This window comes from Sphaerodactylus townsendi, linkage group LG16 (genome assembly GCF_021028975.2).
Source record: "Sphaerodactylus townsendi isolate TG3544 linkage group LG16, MPM_Stown_v2.3, whole genome shotgun sequence".
Taxonomy (NCBI): Eukaryota; Metazoa; Chordata; class Lepidosauria; order Squamata; family Sphaerodactylidae; genus Sphaerodactylus; species Sphaerodactylus townsendi.
Window position 1 is genome coordinate 32285836 of NC_059440.1, and position 21928 is coordinate 32307763.

Sequence of the window (21928 nt, forward strand, 5' to 3'; positions counted from 1 at the left end):
TGGGACTTTTTCTGCAAATTGAATGAGCCCCTTTTCATATCTGTGTCCACCAGTGGCCAACCCGTGCTTGGGAGGCAGAAGGGAACCACTGAGGTTCCAGCTTGGATTCAGCTGTAATTCTAATATGCCAAGTCTTTAAAAAAAGTATTAGAGTCCTTCTCTCAAATTGGGCTGTAAAGCACTAACCAGGAAATGGGGAAAGAGTTGAGAGTACATATAAAACATTACCGATTATCAGACAGAGTGGGTGTGTGTGGAAGCTCCACAAAGGCAGGTGTTCTGAGCAAACATTTAGAAAATGAGATTGTGTTCTGGACTCAGGCTGTCCGCTTCCCTGGTGGAGCCTGGAGTTCATTGAGGTGGCCTGTTTTATCCTCCTCCTTTGTTCTAACTAGAGTACAAATATTTAGCTATGGTAGCACGAAAGGCTCCCAAAAGTGGGGGGGGGGTGATACAGCTAGCAAAAAGCCCTTTCTTCATCTCCAGTGCCATTCACAACATGCAGAATTGGAGGAAGGCCAATGGGATACACAGAGCAGACCTACTGGGTCTGATCTGATAAATGACTGAAAGTCTTGATTGGTACAGCAGTGTGGGTTCAAATGTCCATTTCTCTTCAGGGATGCCTTGACTTTGTGATGGTAACATCCTAAGCATTACATGAGATCAGTTTGTCTGAAGGGGTCCATTGCACTACTCCTTGGATGCAACTTGATTCCTATAGCTCAGCTGTGGATTGTTGTACTTCAGACCCCTTCAGAGAGACAATCTCATTCCAACAGCAGCCACCAAGGTATGTCAGGAGAGAACCATTTCTCTGAATCCAGCCAAACAGGAAAGAGAAACGGTCCTGATCCAGCTCAGTCCTGAATTCCTCTCTCTCCCTTTATTTCTGCAGGGAACACCATCACCATGCCAACTGCAGCTGGGGCCAAGAAGCGCTTCTGGATCATTGAGGACATGTCGCCATTTGGCAAGCGACGCAAAACCGCATCCTCCCGCAAGATGCTGGACGAAGGGATGATGCTGGAGGGCTTCCGGCGTTATGACCTCTATGAGGACTGCAAGGATTCCAGCTGCCAGTTCTCTCTGAAGGTCACCCACTACCACTGCACCCGGGAAAACTGTGGCTACAAATTTTGTGGCCGTACTCACATGTACAAGCACGCACAGCACCACGACCGTGTCGACAACCTGGTGCTGGACGACTTCAAGCGCTTCAAGTCCTCCCTCAGTTGCAACTACCCCGACTGCCAGTTCTCGGGCAACAGCACGCACTTCCACTGCCTGCGCTGCGGCTTCCGCTGCACCGACAGCACCAAAGTGACAGCCCACCGTAAGCATCATGGCAAGCAGGATGTAATCAGCGCCGCTGGCTTCTGCCAGTTCAGTTCCAGTGTGGACTGCGAGGTGGCTGACTGCAAATACAAACTCAAGTGTTCCCACTTCCACTGTACCTACCCGGGTTGCAAGCACACGGTGGTGGGCATGTCACAGATGGACTCGCACAAGCGCAAACATGAGAAGCAGGAGCGAGGAGAGCTGCCGGCCATCTCTCCAGGCCCTGAGGGCCTCCCTCACTCCACGCTGGAGTATGACACGCAGAACTCTTCTGTCAACCTGGACAGCTCTCTCAACCTCAGCACCGATGCAAACACCTCCCTCTTCTTCCTGCAGAATGCTGCTGGTGTGGGCCTCAATGACTCCCTGGACCTTAGTCAGAAACCACCAGAGGTAGGAAGCGGCACGCCTTCTCCCACAGGAGAGCGCATGGCCCCCGGAGAGCATGATCAGGTACCAGCTAGCTGTGGCAACATGGAGGAGGAGGAAGAGTCTTCCCATGACGAGGAAGATGACGAGGAGGAAATGAATGAGGAGGAGGAAGACGACGACGATGACGACGACGACGAAGATGATGATGAAGAGGAGGATCTGAACACAGATTCCGAAGAGTCGCTTCCTGACGCAGAGGGCTTGCCTGCTAAAGACGTTAGGGAACTGGGAGAGGCCGTTTCTCCTTCTGCAAACCACAGCGATTCTTCCAGGCCCCTTGGAGAGCAAGCCCCAACGCTGGCTGCCCCTGAAGCCTCCACCTAACCTACAGCAGCAACAGCAGGATTTGGGTCTTTTTTTAAAAAAAAAACACCTGACTTGATAGTGGACCCCACTATGTGAGGCAAGAACAAATGCTAGGATGGCAAAAGAGACATCCCAACGTCACCCCAGAACACGCACAAGAGCGGGAGGAAAGAAAGCCTCGGACCAGATGAAGAAAGCCTTGTGCCCATGAGAGGGGTGGAGGGGGGCAGAGGAGCCGTCTGTTGGGACGCAGCACGTGTTTACAGGGTGGCAGACGGCAAATCACTTTACTATTATGCAGATAGGGTGGGCCATAGAGAAGATTGATGTGCTAACCATAAGGGCAACTGTTCCCCCCCCCTTCCCAATGCTTGTATGGGTGGGGGGAGCAGAGTTGTTTATTTCCCTCCAACTCCTATTTTATTTTCTTGTTCTCATTTGACCTTTTAACACTCCTCCCATTCTCAGGGAGAGGGGGCAGCTAGCATCCGATGGTGAATATTAGGGATAATGATAATATATATTTGCAAATAAGGATTTGGTTCCTCTGAAGCTACGAGCTAAGTTCTTTGCCACCTGAGGGGGGAAATTAGGGTTGGGGTGGGTGTCAGTATCACTCATACTTCTATTTTGTTTTCTCCAGCATCAAATGAACAGGAGAAATGTGGGTCTCAGGCAGTTTGGGTTGGTTGGGGAAGGGGTATTTATTATCAACTTTAAAAAGAGAGAGAAAGAGAAAAAAAGCATTAATTAATTGAACAGGGCTGGGAATGGGGACACTTCTCTGTTCTTCCAGATCCTCTTTGTTATTAAAGAAAATAATAATAATAATTAATAATAACTTTTTTTAAAGAAAGAAAACTATTTATATTGCCAGACTCCCATCCATGTGGAACAGTCCGGAGGGGGGGGGGGGTTTGACAGGGTGGAGGAGTATTCTACCTAGTGGTAATGGCAGAAGGGGTATGGGGTAACAGTGAAAAGATTCCTTGCAGAGCGGTTTGGATTTAACCCACCCCAGCCCAAACACCATTGCCCTGAGCATGTTCTCGTTTTTCCTCTCCCTGCTTCAGAGCCAAATCCCTCCAATTCTGTACTTGGGGCAGGATATGGATTGGGAGGGCCGGGGGGGCGGAGTGCTCAGGATTTCATGCTCTGCCTTGCTGCTAACGAAAGGTGAGGAAAGAGAGCAGCAGTACCTCATAGTGGGCTTTTCTGGCCCTTGTCCCTGATGATGGTTTTATGTAGCTATGATAGGGAAGCAATCCTTCTGTCTCTGGCTGCGGTCTCAATTTTTGGACACCGCTTAAGTATGTTTTGTGAAGTCAAAAAAGCAAGCAAAACCTTGCACTGTTTTAACAGGAACAGGGGGGGGGGGTTCAAACCTTCCAGATCCCCTCCTTGGGCATACTTGGGCCTCTTTCTTTAGAATTGGGACTTGAACACTATACCATTCTGAATCCAAGGATGGAGATGCTCCTTTGCCCTTGTGGGGCGGCGGTTATCCCAAGTTGCAGTTCATGGAAAGTGAGAGGCCTGGTTGCCCTCTGTAAACACAGCTGTGTGGCAAACAAAAGAGGAATCCCTGGGCTGAAAGCTCAATCCCACGGCCACAAACAGAATCCAGGCACGTCCTAAATAGGAAATGTGTTAGATCTCCAAAGAAGTAGTTGTGGAGAAATTGACTCCCTGGGTCCCCAAAGGTTCTTTTGCTTTCCAGTACTTGGTGGTTTCAGTTTTGAGTTGTTAATGCCTAACCAAGCCAGTTAAGCAGTAATAGCTATGGGGGTCTTGTCCAGTCCACTTGGTACAGCTCTCACTATTGAGCAGCAAGCAATTTTGAATTCAGATTTTAATTAGGTAGACCCTTTTTTTGAAAAAAAGAAAAGAAAAAAATGGCCACTGATGGCCACTTAATCACATGACCTTCTCCCTCTCCAAATTCCAAATAGATTTGTCCGTGTGGCTTTTTATGTGCACAGGGTGCTATTTCTGTTTGCTCTAAATTTTGTTTTGGGGCGGTGGGGCATCTATTTTTCTGGCACCAGCTGGAAATGTCCTGAACTCCCAGTTCCATAGCTGAAAACAGAACAAATAAACAAAAGTGAACTAAGGATGAATCTCAAGATCATTTTTGACCGGGTGAATCAATAGCCACCACTTTGTGCACACAAAAAGGCAGAATTTTAAAAAAAAGTTTAAATAGACTCACCAAGAGTTGACTTTTTCCTCAATTTTGGCATTGGGAAGTGGTTTTCTGATGTCTGGCAAAGGTCCCGCCATTCTCTTCCAGCATATGGCAACCTCCGATTTTATAGAAACTACTGAGGTTTCGACATCATGCCAGTTAAGTAGGGGGTAAATATCAAGTCACCAACTTCACAATGTCAAAAACAGTGGAGAGAATTGGCAGTTAATGAGATTTTATTCCATGTCCTTAATCTCTCAGAGGGACCCTGGTCTCGCTGAAAGTGGAGCCAAACGAAAGACTTGTTATAAACAGTGTAATAAATATAAATAAAATAAACTGGGAGAGGATAGGGATGAACAGCGGAGGAAGTCGAAGCAAGATTTCAAAGCACATTTCATCCCATGTTTCTTAGGTACCATGCATAGGGGTGCTATCAGGCTCTACTGCACCACCTTGCAGTAATAAGTTTGGGAAATATTGGGGGCAGGAGGCAGTACTTAAGCCTCGGGTGTATATTGGTAGATGTTCTGGCATCACTTGGATAGCATCTGACAACCTACAAGGCTAAAGAGTTGGCTGTACTTGTGTTTAGGTGGGACTTGACAACTCTCTGGCACCTTTAACAGACGAGTAGACCCATAAGCCTTGGCATTAGGAGCTCCCACTCAGATCCAATCACTCCCAGCTAGCAACAAAAGGGAGAGGGGCAGAGCAGAGGCCCATATAGATCGGGGGGGGGGGGGGGGGTCCATGTGGTTTTTTCAACCTCTCCTCTCAAGTAACCACTCTGCCCATCCAAAACACCTGACGGTCAAAACAAATGCAGTAGTTTCCTCCCCCATTTCCAAATCTTCTGCTTGTTTTTTCCCCCTGCGCTTCCAAAATAATGAAATGAAGTGTTTTTAAGAGTCTACCTAAAAATATGATCCACTGCCCTCTAAGGGCCCTGATTTAGGAAGAAGCACTTAACAGTCCTTGGCTCAGAGGGTGAAATTAAGAACATGCTTAAAAACTGCAGCAAGTGTGATGGATCTCTGCAAAGGAGGAGCAGGCCACCAATTACAGCAAGGCATTTAAGGGTGATTAACGTTGTCAAGCAATAAGCCACAGTGTTGCATCCCATCCTGGCCACAGTGTTGCATCCCACGGGAGTTGCATCCCACGGGAGTTGCATCCCACAGTGTTGCATCCCATGTCCTTTGGCCCTAGAGAACGTAGCATGATTGACTTCGCAGGCCACAAACCCATCCTGTGCCATCAGAAGGGAGGGGCATCATGTGAACATGCTGCTCAGTCACCTGGTTGGATGCATGACATCCCAAGGCACAGCATCTGGGAGGGACGCCAGGAGAAGCAACAGCCATAGCAGGGGTCTCGCACGCCAATGGCCACCCTTCAAGCAGCAGATTTACAATGCTGGCGAAGGCAATAGAGTGGGAGGATGAGATTGCAAAGCATAAGTGGACTGCAGAGGAACGCACTGGCTTTAAAAGGGAGGCAGGAAGAGAGCAGAACGTTTCCAGCCACCAAAACCATCGGCCTGATCCGCCCACTGAAGGGTGTCAAACTCATTTGTTATGAGGGCCAGATATGACATAAATGTGGCGGGAAAGTGGCTGCCACGTGGCAGCCTCAGCTGGCCCTAGAACAGCACTGGGGGGGGGGGGTGCCTGGCCTGGTGAGCCCGCAGCGGGCACTCAAGGGGTTGGATCCAGCCCCCAGGCCGCAGGTTTGACACCCCCTGCTCTAACTATTTGCTTGCTCTTGAAAAAAAAAGGGGGGGGGAGTTAGCCACTCTCCCAAAAAGTTATAAAGTTAATAGGAAATGGTTTTGTAAAGGGGAAAAAAAGAACATTTTTAAAAGGGTAGCAAAAGTTTTTTTTAAGTCCCTAGATTTAGAAAAGAGAAACAAACCACACAAACAGAGACAACTTACGAGGGAGAATTCTAGCCTTCTGTAAAATCCATATTGCACACTAGGACTATAAGCCATTGCTAGCTCATTTTGAATTTTAAATGTCTACTTCTCGTTTTTATTTTATTTTCTTTCTGTGTGGGGGATGAGGGGTGGGGAGAAGAGAAAAAAAAAGTGATGCTTGAATTACCAATGCTCTTTTTAATGTTTTATAAATATGTATGTGTATATATATATATATAAATATAAAATAATATGTATGCACATATATATGTGTGTGTATATATCTATATGTATATACCCTATATGTATAGATATATAGCTATATATAGGTTTTTGAGACAAAAAAATAATGCAGAAAGTGAAAAAAAAAATCCTAAAACAGGACGGTGTGCTCTGATTTTACTTGAATTTGGTCTCCTCAGCACCTACGTTATTAAGAACTGAATATTTTTCCACTTGAATTTAGTGCTATTAGAAATTTAATATATGTGTTTTATTTATTTGATTTTTTTGCATGACTGATGCAAGGTTTGACATTTTCACTCAATAAAAACTGGAAAAAAAACAAACAAGCAAAAAAACCCAAACTATTGCAGCTTTCTGCTAATTTGTACCATGATCCAAATGCAGATCTTTGGTTTATTATTGCTACTTTTACTTTGTACTTTTAAAATTTCATAGCATTTTTTAAATCTCTGACTTCCTTGGTCTCAAAATCCTGAGATCAAAGCTGAATTGTTGCAGACAAAAAATGCAGGCATTCCGGCTACAGTGTCACTGCTGGGCCAGGAAATGTTCAGTTTAAATCCCTGTTCAACCATGGAGCTCACCGAGTGTCTGTGTCCAGTTCCTGTCCTACAAAACTTACTTCACGGAGTTGTTATAAGGATAAAGGGAGAGCCCCGTGTATTCTGTCCACATCTGCATACAGGGGAACTGGACTGTGATTCAGCCAAGAGCTGAGCTAGGAGTCAGCTGCTGCTTCTCTATTTGTTAGCGGAACCCGTAAGCTTGCCCCTTTACACACGGAGAAATGTTTTTGCTGCTCAGGAATGAGCTTTTGCAACCAGAGACTAGTACTGTTCTAGCAAGCCCTGTACTCCAAGCCATACTAGTGGTACTGAGCCAACTTGCCCTGGGGCTCTGTTACTCAGGGAATGGCTCAGCTCCTTGCGAGTCTTCCTACAAGGTTTGTGGAGCACAATCCAACTTCTGAAATAACTGTAAGGCAGGGCAAAGCAGCTCAACCTACTCCCGCATCACAGCCCTGATAGGGGTTGTTTGGGCAGGACCAGTGCACTAGCTTCACAATTCCAGCTGGTCCTCCTGCTGACTGACATCTAGCCTGGAGGGAGCACTGGTGGTAGCGCAGGCCTGGTAGTTTTGGAAAGAAGCAATCTCTGGACAAATCTTGTGAGCCTTAAAAATGGAAGGCAGATAGACTGGAGTATGGTGCCACTTTTATACCAACAGGTAAAAGTATTTCAATTTTAATAGTTAAAATCTGTGTAAGTGGGAGATAAACAATCTGCATCGTTTCAGGAGGCTGTGCTAGTGTGCAGTAGAAGTGTCTGACACAATGAGCTTTGAGTCTTGCAAGCTTATATCCCAAGATGTCGGTCTCCAAGACGCTACTGGGTTGCCGGGGTCTGCAACCTGCGGCTCTCCAGATGTTCATGGACTACAATTCCCAATTGGCCATGGTGGCAGGGGCTGATGGGAATTGTACTCCATGAACATCTGGAGAGCCGCAGGTTGCAGACCCCTGAATCTGTATATAAAACCAATGTCCTTTTTCTTGTCTTGAACAAGCAATACAATGTGCTGCAACTCCTTTGGACCAAGTGTGCCCATGCACATACCCAGCACACATGAATGCACAACTGCACAATTTGAACTTTGGTTCTAGCCTGTAATCTTAAAATTAGCACTCAAAAGAGACCTTCCCCACAGTTGCTCTTACAGAAGATGAAACTCAAGGGCTTGATGCAGTCAAATAAAGTGTGTTCAGACCCCAGCAATGTCACCAGTGGAGATTTAAAGGCAATGGTCCCATAAAAATTATTGAGTTTTATAAAAACTTAATTTCTGGCTGGCATGCACTCTACATTCAAACAGCAGGCTGAGATATTATAAAACAACAGTCTAGATTTCACTGTGGCTTTGTTTTAACCTGCAAAGTAGGACAGTATTCTACAGAAAAATCCTTCCTTCCACTATCCTGTTCTTTCCTGAACAGAATGCGGGGAAAGCAATACTAACTGTAGCATGCCAAAGATGTGCCTAGAAGAAAATATGCACGCACTGTTACAATGAGGGAAACATTTTCTTCATCTACAGTTTTTGCTCTGTCTCGTTTAAGCTTGAACAGAAGGTCTTCAAAGAGAGTGCTTCCCCATCAACTGAAATCTGATTCCATCTCTTTTGCTATTTACCCCATCTTGGGAAGATGTAAAGCTAACCGGCGGTTCAGCGGTATCCAAAATTTGTGCTTAGCGGGAAGTCCTCCTCTGAATAAGAACTCCTGCAAGGCCAAGCCCCGGTCCCGTCAGAGCATGTTAAAAGCAACCAGCTGCGCCAGCCAAGAACAGGGCGCCACGCCTCCCCCCGCGCCATCCATCCCTTCAAAGGGATCCCGCAACCGGAGGCACAGACCAAGTTGGGGGGGGGGGGGGACGACACACAGAGCCCCCCCCCCCTTTCTCCAGTAGCTCCACGGCTGCTCCCAGCCAGCCTAGTCTTGAGATGTCATTCTCTGAACAGGCTCCAAATCCGACCTGGGAGCGCAGAGCGGCTCGCTACCCTGCCTGCCTGCCTGCAGCACACGCGCTATGTTTACACTAATGCTTTCTGAGCCGCGCACAAAGTACACCCGGCCGGCAGCTCGCGGGGCTCCAGCTCTGGCTCGGTGGGGCTCCCTCTTCTCCTCCAGTCTGAGAGGGGGACGAGAAAAGGCCGGGGCAACAGCAGCCAAAGCGAACGCGCAGCCTGTGGGCTGGAACGGGGCTCGCCAGGAGCCTGCGGGGGTCCCACCCACCCCCCGCGCAAACACACACGCGCAGAGACCCCTGAGAGATGAAAGGGTGGGGGGGAAGGGGCGAGCGCAACAGGTCGGTCGGGGGCATTGCTCGGCTGCAAGGACTGGAGCTGGGCGCAGAGAGAGCAGCAGCATCCTTCGGAGGCGGCAGGGTAGCGAGCCGGGACAGAGCGCAGCACGTGCGAGGAGGAGGAGGAGGCAGCCCCCCTCCCCCATCTGAAAGCATCCCCTCCCCCAACTTCCGCATTACTTCTTGCCAGTGGTGGGATCCAAAAATTTTAATAACACGTTCCGATGGTGGTGGGATTCAAACAGTGGCGCGGCGGCACACACGCCCCTCCAGTCCCTATTGGGCAGGGAGGTTGCTTTAGTAACCCCTTCTGGGCACTCAGAAAACATTAGTAACCACTTCTAGAGAAGTGGCGAGAACTGCTTGGATCCCACTTCTTCTTTCCCCACCCCACCTCTCTAAACCCGCGGGGCTGATGGACACCCGGGGGAGCTGAGCGCGCCTCCTTGGACTCCCCTTCAAAATCGCAGCTGTCCATCTACCCCATTTGAGCGAGGGGCGCAGAGGTGGCAGGGGGGGGGGTCTCAGCTCCACATGCCCCGCAGGTGCCCCCCCCCCCCCCGGGCCCTGCAGCAGAGAGGCAGGGCTGGCCCAGATTCGTCCTTGGCTGAAAACCACCAAGGAAGTCCAGGGTCGAGACAGGCAAGAGCAGCGCACCTCTGCTGGTCTTTTGCCGTGAAAACCCTTCAGGTCACCATAGGGCGGCCGGGACTTGGCAGTACTCTCCACCAGTCAGAGCAAGCAGCTCAAATACCTCAGTAGCCAGAGCAGAAGCCAAGCAGGGCAGACCACAGTTAACACTACTGAAGAAGCTATGCTCAGGAAGGCACCAGCAAACCACGTGTATTCCTCTCTTGCCCTCAACATCCTGTGGATGTCATCTTAAGTACAGTAGGCCCTAAGTGACCTCAGAGATGGTTGGGGGGTGGGGGAGAGAGAATCAGGCTTGTTCTTACCATCTGGCATCTACCACTAAAACAGCAGCACAAGGCTGCCAAAGTCAGCAGCTCACAAAGTTACCCACTAGCTTTGCCCAGCCTCATAAGTGTAAGTCAGTATTTTCTGGCCTGGGAGAAAGAGGGAGGGAATTCACCTCTGTCCCAATTTACAAAACTTCCCCTGCCTGATCTCTTGGGAGACACACCTACTCATCACTGCTATTTGCATTAAAGAGAAGCAAATTGTTAAACTATTTAGCCTGCTATTATATTTTTATCACTGTGGGGGGTGCAATTTGGATATTCCGCCTCAGGCACCACAACATCTTGGATCGTTGCTGCGGAAAAATCCCTTACCTAACCCCAGACAGCTGCAATGCAAGACCCAGCCTAGAAACCACATGATATTCCTAAATATCTGGACTGTGAAGGACACCAACAGAGCCCTTAGCACCATATATTGATCCTGTTGGGGCCATTTGGCCCCATCTCTTCTCCAGGATCTGTTCTATATAGGTGTCAAACTCACGGCCCTCCAGATGTTATGGACTACACTTCCCATCATCCCCTGCCAGCATGATGGGAAGTGTAGTCCATAACATCTGGAGGGCCGCAAGTTTTGACACCTGCAACAAACATCTTGCCACAGAGTGCATTCTCATGGACATTTTCTTACTGGAATTTTGATTAATGGGTGCACATTGTTATGATTAATAATAATAATTCTCACACAGAGTTTCTTACTAATTAAGTGCCCGAGCCAAAAGACAGCAGCAGGCAAGCAGAAGGCTGCAAAGGCACAAAGAAGAATGGCAGAGCAAGCAGCTCCCAGCCACACCTTGAAGGTGCACAGAGCTCCAGCTGGCACCCTCACGCTTTGCTTGGCACTGGCAGGGCCTCCTACACCCAATCTTAGACAAATTCAGGAGTTTTGCAACTTCTTGAGGAAAGTGAGAAGCAAATCTGAAGACTCTGAAACAAGCTCTTGGCTGGTACATCAAGTACACTCCGCTCTTGGGGATTGCAGTGGGGGGGGGGGGGAAGAGTACAGAAAACCCTGCCAGCACCTTCCCTTTTGAGCAGGGCCCATTTTAGAGAACAAGTATAAACAGTTAAATTTTTATATATTTTTTTCTGTATGGTTTGACACATATCTTCCCTTTTCTTCGAATAGAAAATTGCAGCTGTGTAGCCCAAATGCCTGATAGCCTTTCTTCTCATTTGGAATAAAGGACACACATAATTCTTGCATGCCCATGACTGTGTAGGTTATTTTTCAGGGTGCCCTAAAGAGCACATGTGCTCAAGGCTGTACTTGAAGGTCTTCCTCCTAACCAGCATGCTAAATACAGATATTAACCGGGTTCCTGTTTAGCCTCCAGCTATGGCACCTCTAGATTTTCTAAGCTAGATGACAGTTAGTGTAGTTTAGTGGTTAAGAGTGTCACACTGGGATATGGGAGACGTAGGTTGAAATCCCCACTCTGGAAGATCTCTGGATGACCTTCTGCCAGTCACACTCTCTCAGCCAACCCACCTTACAGGGTTGTTATGAGGATAACATGGAAGAGAGGGGAACAATGTAAGCTGCTTTGAGTCACTATTGGGGAGAAAGGAGAGTCTAATTAAATTAATAAATAAAATAAACTGGAAGATCTGTGAGAAGGAAGGGAACTCATGCCTTGGCATGACAGGAATTCTTGACCTTACATGACCCCTTGGTCTCCTGGCTCTGATATTTGAATACATACATTTCACTTCTTGGTCTCTTCCAGTGGAGAGTTCTAGGGGGTTGTTTGAGGCTGGGTAAGCCACTCACTTCAGGGGAGGCTTCTTGGTATTTTACCAATCAAAATGATTGGATACTCCATTTCCAGATTTTCCAGCATTTTGTCCCGCTTGACCTTCAAATGTCAGAGGTGAGTCCCCATCATTTGCCTTTTTTGGAGTAGAAGTTGTGTGTGTGGTGGGGGTTGTGTGTGAGATCATGCCACACAAAAGATTCCCCCAAAACACTAAATTTCCCCACTTAACATCTCAGCAGCACTATTTCCCTAAGTGGAGATGTTTTTAAACTGGCACACTTAGTTTCCATGCACCCTCTCCCCATTTTCCAGAATTCAGGGCACACTAGCAAAGCTGTAAAGATATAGATCACTGTGGCTGGCCAACTGGCTGGCCAGTATTACGGGCAGAAACATGCAATAAAAAAACCAAGAAAATTTCCAATTACTTACATTTTCAAGCCATTGCATTGTGCCACCTATCCATTTTTACAAAAGAACTATCAGAGCTCAATTTAGCTTGAAAGTCACATCCTTTGATCTAAAAAAGCTTTCCCCCATCAATCCTACATGGAGTGGGTTGGCTATGACTATGGGGTGGGGGGGGGGGGAAAGAGAAAAGATGCTCAGAATGCATTCTATAGTATATAGAATATTCAGATGCTCAGTATATTCTATATTCAGATGCTCAGAATGCATTCTATAGTACACCTTTTTATGTTGGGAGTTGGTGCAGCATAATTGGGTTCTCTTTGTCACCCCAGCTGTTTGCAAAATATGGAGATAACAAGTGATCTACCTCACAAGACTATTGTTACAATTAAGGATGTATGTGAGGTGCTTTGAACACTGAAATCACTACAGAAATGTTAGAAGAAGAAGAGTTTGGATTTATTTCCCCCCTTTCTCTCCTGTAGGAGACTCAAAGGGGCTTACAATCTCCTTGCCCTTCCCCCCTCACAACAAACACCCTGTGAGGTGGGTGGGGCTGAGAGAGCTCCAGAAGCTGTGTCTAGCCCAGGGTCACCCAGCTGGCGTGTATGGGAGTGTACAGGCTAATCTGAATTCCCCAGATAAGCCTCCACAGCTCAGGTGGCAGAGCTGGGAATCAAACCCGGTCCTTCCAGATTAGATACATGAGCTCTTAACCTCCTACGCCACTGCTGCTCCTTAGGTGATATCATCTCCATTCCTGGCCTGTGACACTAAAAACAAACGCCAAAAACAGTTTGAAGTCTGAGCCCCGACTGCAGCTATGCAAAGCTAGTCACCCTATTTTTGCTTTGGAGAAGTGGGCGCTGTTTCCTTTTCCCTCTGAGTCTAATTTTTTTAATGTGCACCTGAGGGAATCTCCAAGGCCATCTTTGTCTTTGAATCCAAGGCGGTGAGGCTAAAATGCGGACAGCTTTTCCTTCTTTTTGGCAAGGAATTTTTTAAAACAAACAACGTGAAGAAACACTGAGGATTTAAGTAAACAGTGGAAGATTTCTCTGGCAGGCAGGCTAAGGAGTCTTGCCCTTACTCGATTCATGGCTACCAATCTTGATCCTCTTGATCTGAGATTGCAAATGCCTTAACAGTCCAGGTGCTTGGGAGCAACAGCCGCAGAAGGCCATTGCGTTCACATCCTGCATGTGAGCTCCCAAAGGCACCTGGTGGGCCACTGCGAGTAGCAGAAAGCTGGACTAGATGGACTCTGGTCTGATCCAGCTGGCTTGTTCTTATGTTCTCCTCTTCTCACAGCTGCTGATTCAGAATTCACAACACCAAAACAGCACCCCACTAATATGCCCCCTGAAAAACTAGGGGCACCCCGTCCTTTGGGACCTGCCTAGAAATAAACATTGCCTTCTATAATGGTAGCCATTTTCTTGCTCCCTTTTTTGCTACTCTGTTAACCTGCTTACCTACCATGAAGAAGTAGAGGTCAGCTTGCTAATTCACATTAATAATTCTTCCCCCTGCTAAAGAAACAAAACCACTGGTTAAACATGAGCGCTTTCAGTCAATTAACTGATTAAATTGACACATTTAAATTGACTGATTAAATTGACAGCGGTGTATGTCACAGCTAGTACCATCTTAAAAGAGGCATTCCTCCTGCAGAATGGCTCTTCTAAGATGGTGTCTGCCGCCTCTGTTTTTGCAATCTTAAGTTTTATCAAAACAGGTTTTGATCTGCCCAATTAATTGGGGAACCATTGGTTAAACGTTTTAGCATCAATCTAATTGATGAATTATCCAGTCCAACCAATTAATAATTTCAGCTTTGCTCTCATGTAGGTGGGATGAATAGAAAGCTGTGCCCTCAGCAATACATTCATTTTCTAAAATGGTGCAGCCAGGATTCACACCTGCCTGGAAAACACGACTGGTGATCTGTCAGCCTTCTTCCTGCTGTGGCTGGAGATGTGTGGGGTCTAAAGAGATGTGTGGGGCCTAACTCTGCAATGAGCAAAAGACACCTTGCCTGTTGTTAAGCATGTCACATAACCTTGGCAGTTGTACGGATTGATGCACTTTGCATATGTGCAGAGATATTCTTCACAGAGTGCCAAGAATTAAAGTGAGTCACCTGAACGTTAGAGGGGTATGACACAAGTCAATGTTTGAAACTTGTCACTTCAAAACAGACTAAATCAACTTTTCTCACTGGATTAAGTCATAGCCCTCAATATAAATCCAGTAGCCTTCTGGGGAATCATGGCTTCAAAGGACACCAACATGGCTTCTATGGCCCCAATCAGGACAGAGAGCAGAAGGCTAAAGTGGATTCTTTGGGGGAATAAACAAACACAAAAACATTTTAACTCACAAGAATAAATATGTGTAGTTTGAGAAATATGAAAAAAGAGAAATATGAGAAAAAATATGTGCAGTTTGAACTGAAGTTACCTCAGAAAAATTACCTCAGAAATTACAAATATCATTTCTGGAGGAAAAGGGTATTACTGGGAGGAAAAGGGTGTTTCCAATCTGCTGCTTCTAACATTTGGGACAACGTTTTTAAGGGTTTTTTTTTTCCTTACCAAAAGGGTATGAGGTAATTCCAGCTGTCTGGAAACCGAGCACCTCAAACGTTGGGTTTCTTGGGCCTCCCAAACATTACACAATGAGGCAAACCATGAGCCTCCATTTTTAGTGTCTGTGAGCAGCGCAGACAAAAGCGACACCATTTTGAACAGCAATTAATGCTGTTTTGCTGCTGTTCATGGAAATACAGCTCTTGCTTTCCGCTAAGCAGAATATTTACCTCACAACATCAAAACTAGAGATGGGGGGGGGGCATTCCAGTCAATCTATTAACAAGTTAGATCACAGGTGTCAAACTCGTGGCCCTCCAGATGTTATGGACTACAGGTTCCCATCATCCTCTGCCAGTATGATGCTGGCAGGAGATGATGGGAACTGTAGTCCATAACATCTGGAGGGCCACGAGTTTGACACCTATGAGTTAGATTAATGCTCTGAGAGAGAATGAAATCTGACTGAACCCCAAGTTTCCCAAGGAATCAAACTCTACCAAGGAATAGGATGTTTGTTTGTGGAGAACAGGAAAGTATTACTTCAAAAGTGCCAGACGCTGCCACAGCCCTGAAAAGTATTTCTGGAAATTTCTTGTCCTGAAAAGCTAGCTACAAAACTACAAAAATAAAAAAAAGGGTTGCTGAGAGTTGGATAATCTTTTCCTTTTCCAGATAGGGCCTTATTGAGACTGCTTGTTGCTCACTTCTGCCCCATTTCAAATATTTTTACCTTATTTGGATGAAATATATTATTTTTCTAATGAAAGGATTTTCCCCCCCTTCTCCAAAGAGCTGATTTTCTCCTTCAGTCCAGCTGGTGTCTTTATTAGGCTAACATTTGCTTCTTTAGAAGGAGGAAGACATTCCCCCCCACCCTCAGCTAAGGAGAAGCAATGCCGGCCGCATACTGCTCAGGATTCCCGGTGCATTGCCCGTGTTTACCCTGTTTTATCTACAAATGCTTCCCCACGGTATCTTCTATCTGTTCTCATACCTAGATTTCAATATACTTACAATAGCTACAAAGTCTGCCAGACAAGAGCTGAGGTCGCCAGTGCTTTCTCCCTTCAGACTGACTTTAAACACTCTGCAGCAAGCAGAAATTCAACAGCATTTCCCCAGGACGGAGTTGCTGATGACTGAAATGAGCTTCATTTGGTGAATTTTTGCACCTCATGCATGTGCTAAAAGACATCAAGCAGCGACAGGATCTTTCTTTCAGCCTCTCGAGGAGGATCCAAGATGGCGACATTGGGGAAAGACGCTAGCTGTGCTGCTACGAAAAAAACTGGAGCTATCGTGACTGGGCTAATGGCAGCTAGGACATCAAGCAGCTATCCAGAAACTAAGGCCTGAGAATGAGGTGGTAGAAAAAATAGCACCCCTTTAGGCTCATAGGTGGTGGATTCCAGATCCGGTTGTTCCTTCCTGTAAATGGAACAATATCAACGCAAAAAATATTCTAGCCTGCTGGCTCCCCTGGTTCGTGCATGCAGGTACAGCTTCTTACTTGCAAGGAGTTTTGGAAGAAGGACAAAGGGGCACATAACATGATTTCCAAAATGACCATCCAAGTCTTGCATCAAAGACCTATGGCAATCCATATGGGGCAATGCTTCTAAGAACAGGATATTAAGGGGGGGTTGCAGTTCAGAGACTTCACTTGGTAGCATTAGAGAGAGTATTAGTACAGAACCAAGACAACAAAGGTATGTGTACCCAGAAACTCCTGGTCCTTCTGACATATGCAGCAACAGGCCCAGCAAGATCAGCTCTTTTGATAAGGAAAGACTCTGTGGGTGTACAAACTGCCATTCAGAACATCTGGAATAATTAATGTGCCCACCCATACATATCACTGGTGTATTTACAGTCACTAATGCATACTCAACAATGTTTCATCAATGAAACCAAGGACCTGCTCACAATCAGCACTGGTGAATCTAATCCTGTGGTGGCGAACCTTTGGCACGCCAATTGGCCATGCTGGCAGGGGCTGATGGGAATTGTAGTCCATAACATCTGGAGTGCCAAAGGTTCGCCACCACTGAGTAATCCATCTAATCCAAGCAACATGTATCCCACAGTGGCCAACCAAATATCACCAGAAGGATTACAAATTGGATCTGGAAGTTAATGCCTCTCCCTGGCATTTCCCCTTCCACACCAATTTAGCATCTCAGAATGAAGCCAAGATCACTTTAATAGGACTTTGGAATGTGTCATATGAATAAATCAGCATTTTCAGGTGAAATGAAGGGGATCAGGAACTGTTGATCTCTTGTCCTCCACCTGCCAACTGCAGAACAGAAAGAGAATCAGGAACATCTTACTTTGCTGGTGAGAGATTAATGGCCTCAGCCTTCGTGAGGCTGATCAGAAGAGCATTTGTGACAGGTCAACATCTTCTCCTGAAAAACTTGGCCCCATTAAAATCATCATGGTTCCCAAGTAAGGTGGCCAGTTTGTCTGCAGAGTGCCACTCTACCAGTACCTAGATCTGTGCAAACTAATTAAATAAGTCACAAAACAGAAAACATCATGAATCATTGCCTGCTTTGTCTAAAATGTAGATGCCATCTTTGAGGCATTTAATGAGAAATTCATAATTTGAGCAAAGATTTTTTTAAAAAAGAACCCCCTTTCTGTTGCCTATTTATTCTCCTGGGAGGTTCAGCAAGGAAAAAAACCACTTTTGGAAACTTATTCTTGTAAAAGGGAACACTTATTGATAATGTGCCCTGCTTTCCACAGAATGTGCTTCCTGATAGGCTGAATTATCCCTCAAATACTTATTCAGGCAGTATTTCTTTTCTCTAGCAAGATTTGCTTCAATCCTATCCAAAATTGAACTTGGTTGGTAGGAGAAGAGGAGTCTGTATTCTCTAATGGTTTCAAGGATTTTAAGAGATCCTGTGTGTAATTGTCTTTTGGCTTGTTTGAAGCCACATTCATAACAAGGAACGTGTACAGGTCAGAGGGGCTGTTACCCAATTAAAGAAAACATTATTTGATTAATCATATTTATTTTAATTGACTCATCGATTAAATCCACATACCACAAAGAGTTTTGGAAGGGGGGAGGGAAGCTTATTTCCTTTCTGCTCCTGTGCTCCAATCCTAGAACGGAACGAAATGTCTGTTCTAAGAAGGAGTCTGCCATCTGCAGTGTGTTTAAAACCAATTTTGGTTGACCAACAAACTGAAGATGAGAAGAATGTGCTGTCAAGTCACAACTGGTTCATGGTGACCTCATCCATGGGATACTCCATGGGATACTCCAACTAAGAGACAGAGGCGGAATCTGCATACAAATAACTGTAAACATTTAAAATCTGCTGCCTAATTAATCTGAGGCACATTTTTAGTCAAAGTGTTAATTAATTGAATGGATGAATCAAGTCTACGGCTCCCACTTAATTTCTGGGCGGGTTATAGCTCCTCATAGCCGGGTAGTTTGGAGTACAGGGGCTCTTATCACATATGCAAGATCACACCTATATACTGTTTTAAATAATCTGAGGAGCCCCCACCCTCCCAGTTCCCCTCCTACATCCCGAAAGTGAATTAGAATGCCTCCACCTTGGGAATTGCCTCCATTTTGACAGGGAGTTAGTGAGACTATAATATCGATGTGAAAAGATTCATTTCAGTTGGGAGTTATATCTGAAACTGTGGTGGCTGTTGTGACTTCTTCCATGTGATTATTAACAACCGCATGGCTCATTGATAAGAGTATCCGCTTTAGATGTAGAAGGTCACAGGATCAAATACAGACATCTCCAGTTAAAGAATGTCAGGTAGGAGAAGAAGAGTTTGGATTTATATCCCCCTTTCTCTCCTGCAGGAGACTCAAAGGGGCTTACAATCTCCTTGCCCTTCTTCCCTCACAACAAACACCCTGTGAGGTAGGTGGGGCTGAGAGAGCTCCGAGAAGCTGTGACTAGCCCAAGGTCACCCAGCTGGCGTGTGTGGGAGTGTACAGGCTAATCTGAATTCCCCTGATAAGCCTCCATAGCTCAAGCGGCAGAGCTGGGAACCAAACCCGGTTCCTCCAGATAGCTGATCTCTGGAAGGTCACTGCCAATCAGAGAAGACCACACTGAGCTAGTGGTCTGGGAGTGTAAGCCGGCTACAACAAGAAATAATTGATGTTGTTTGCATAAATTATGTAGGTTGCAAAATTTGGGCACGGAATTATCCTTTCAAGCTGTATAGGTGGGAACAAAACAAGTTCAGGCTGGGACCACAGCAAGTTTCAACACAGCTTAGGAGGTGGGGAAAACTATTCAAACAGGGAATCTAATGAATGAGCCAATAATTAGCTATTTGAAATTAGAAGTGCACCAGGTAGAAATATCTATCCACCGCGTGCTGTAAATCCCATGCCCTTTCCACTACTTTTTCACATTTCTCCCAAGGACTGCTGTTGTCCGGGTCCACACTGACAGGGAATGCATTTCCCTCTTTATATCCTCTCTGCACTTGCTCCTGCTGATTCCTTTTTACAAGGATTCTTGGCTTGTGGGAGACCAAAAAAAAAATAAAAGGAAGGGGAGGGGGAGAAAGTGAAATCTTCTAAGAAAAGCTGCAGCTTTCAAACACTCCTCAAAATTGCCCTGTTTTAGCTAAATGTAATGTTCTTTGTGAACGTTAAAGGCATGAGCGAGAGAGAGAGACTCACTCCTGGGGAAGATATACATCCATTTAAGGAAAGAGAAATCACTACAGTCAATAACAGGTCTAAATACAGTCATGGCAATGTCCCTTCTCGCGCCCCATCAGCATGAAAATGTCACAGTGTACCAAACAAACGGAAGAAAGGTCGGCGGGAGGGAAATCCATCCAGGAATCACTCATTTTTGAGAAGGGGTCAAATTGACGAGACAAACAAAGTTATGTGAATCTCCGTGGAGTTTCTCTGCTGGGAAGCATGATAGAAAGCACCACAACATGTTATTTTCTCTGCCATCACTTTGAAGATAGGGGCAGTGGATTCAAACAGATTCTCCATTCAAGCAGCCCAAATTCTGTGTGTGATTCTGCAACCCAAACCCATTATACAGGTTGAGTAACTTTCCTTAATTTGTGTTACTGTTCTGCATAATTTTCCTACAGCAGCTGGACAGAACTCCACAAACACAACGTGAGTGTAATCCATTGGTCCCATGCTGCTATTCCTCAACATCTGATATTCAAAGGCAGACGAGCATAGAGGATCCACAGCTTTTAAAACCTATTTTAACCAGTTTTTACTATTCTACATAATATTTGTATGTGTGAATTGCAGTGAGGGCCGAAGAGTGCAAACACCTTATCCACAACCCCTGCAAATCTTTTAATCAGCTGCTCCTTAGATGTCTGAGATTTTAGCAGACCTGCTAAAGGGAATCTCCAATCAGACTTTTCCCAAGCAGCCCCTTCACAACATTTCCAATTTCTACGAAGCTTTCCTTTCCCAGATTCACCAACAACCAGATCCAACAGCAGCTATACTGCATAATGGTGTCCACCAAACAATTAAAAACAGGTGTCCTCAAGCTATGTCTCTCCTTTCTAGGAAGTGTGTTAGAGTTACAAGGCATCTTTCCAGAATATTCCTAAAACATTAAGACCCATCCCAGTTGGATTCAACCAAAGGCTCATCCAATCTAGCATCCTGTTTATGGAGGAGAAGTCGATCTATGGCTACCAATCTTGATCCTCCTTGATCTGAGATTGCAAATGCCTGAGCCGACCAGGTGCTCAGGAGCAGCAGCAGCAGCAGCAGGCCATTGCATTCACATCCTGCATGTGAGCTCCCAAAGGTATCTGGTGGGCCACTGCGAGTAGCAGAGTGCTGGACTAGATGGACTCTGGTCTGATCCAGCAGCTCTTCCTTATGTTCTTATGTTTCTTGTGGAAGCCAGCTAGATGCCTCTAAATGAGTCCTCTAGCAAAGCATTTAGGCGACATCTGTTCTTTTGATTGTCCACAATGAACAAGGAGCTTTATCCTGGACAGCTGAGGCTAACTGGATCTCATCACATCTCAGCAGCTAAGCAGGGTTGCCCTGGTTAGTACTTGGATGGGAGACCACCAAGGAGATCCAGGGTCACTATGTAGAGGCAGGAAATGGCAAACCACCTCTGAGTGTCTCTTGTCTTGACAATCCTTTGGGGTCACCAAAAGTCAACTCTGACTTGGTAGCACTCTCTACCACTACCAGTGAGCAAGGAGGATCCATTTAGCCTTCGTAACAAATGCCTTTTATAGAATCCATCATCTCTTAGATTTTTAAAGATCCACTGAACAACCATGACATCCTTGAATTTGTACAAATCTTTGTTAAACCTTCTAAGGTAGTAGTGGTCACCAGTAAATCCCTTATAAGTTTACTATGGGTTGCATGACACGTTGAGTCCATTTCCACAAATTGGATATTATGGACTTGATAAAATTCCTTAGAACTCACATCTTACTTGTAGGACCTCACCTGTTCTTCAGAAAGGGATTCTGTGCCATGCAGCCAGCTATCCAAAACAAGCTGTTTCCTTTTATTTGGGAGATTTCTTTGGCAATTCCATAATGTTCACGGCTTCCCTGGATTAAACAAAACTGTTCACATGAACATAGCCAGAAGTGCCTTTGAAAGGAGAGAGGGTAAAGAGCATATTCAACCTCCTCTTTGTAACCTGCCTCATAAATGAAGAATATAGAACAAGAATGGTTGGAACACAAAATCTGTTTACTTTCATGGCGATCAACTTATATATGTTTAAAGAGGCTTCAGTTCTGGAATCCATCCTACCTTCTCCCTTCATTCATCTTCTTTCCCACGGAGAGGAGAGACAACCAAACGCAAAAGAAAAATCACAGCCGCGACAGCCACAGCCTGGCGTTAAA

General features: G+C 45.8%; 1 protein-coding gene across 7 annotated transcripts in view; it reads left to right on the plus strand.

The window, feature by feature from the left end:
• Window positions 1-6775, plus strand: part of CASZ1 (castor zinc finger 1) — a 205378-nt gene extending 198603 nt beyond the window's left edge. For all 7 annotated transcript variants that reach the window (XM_048518932.1, XM_048518931.1, XM_048518937.1 and 4 more), the window contains one exon: window positions 899-6775. In XM_048518932.1, the coding sequence (XP_048374889.1) occupies window positions 899-2097 (1199 nt within the window). In that variant the 3' untranslated portion in view covers window positions 2098-6775. The remainder of the gene's footprint in view (window positions 1-898) is intronic.
• Window positions 6776-21928: the final 15153 nt, after the last annotated feature.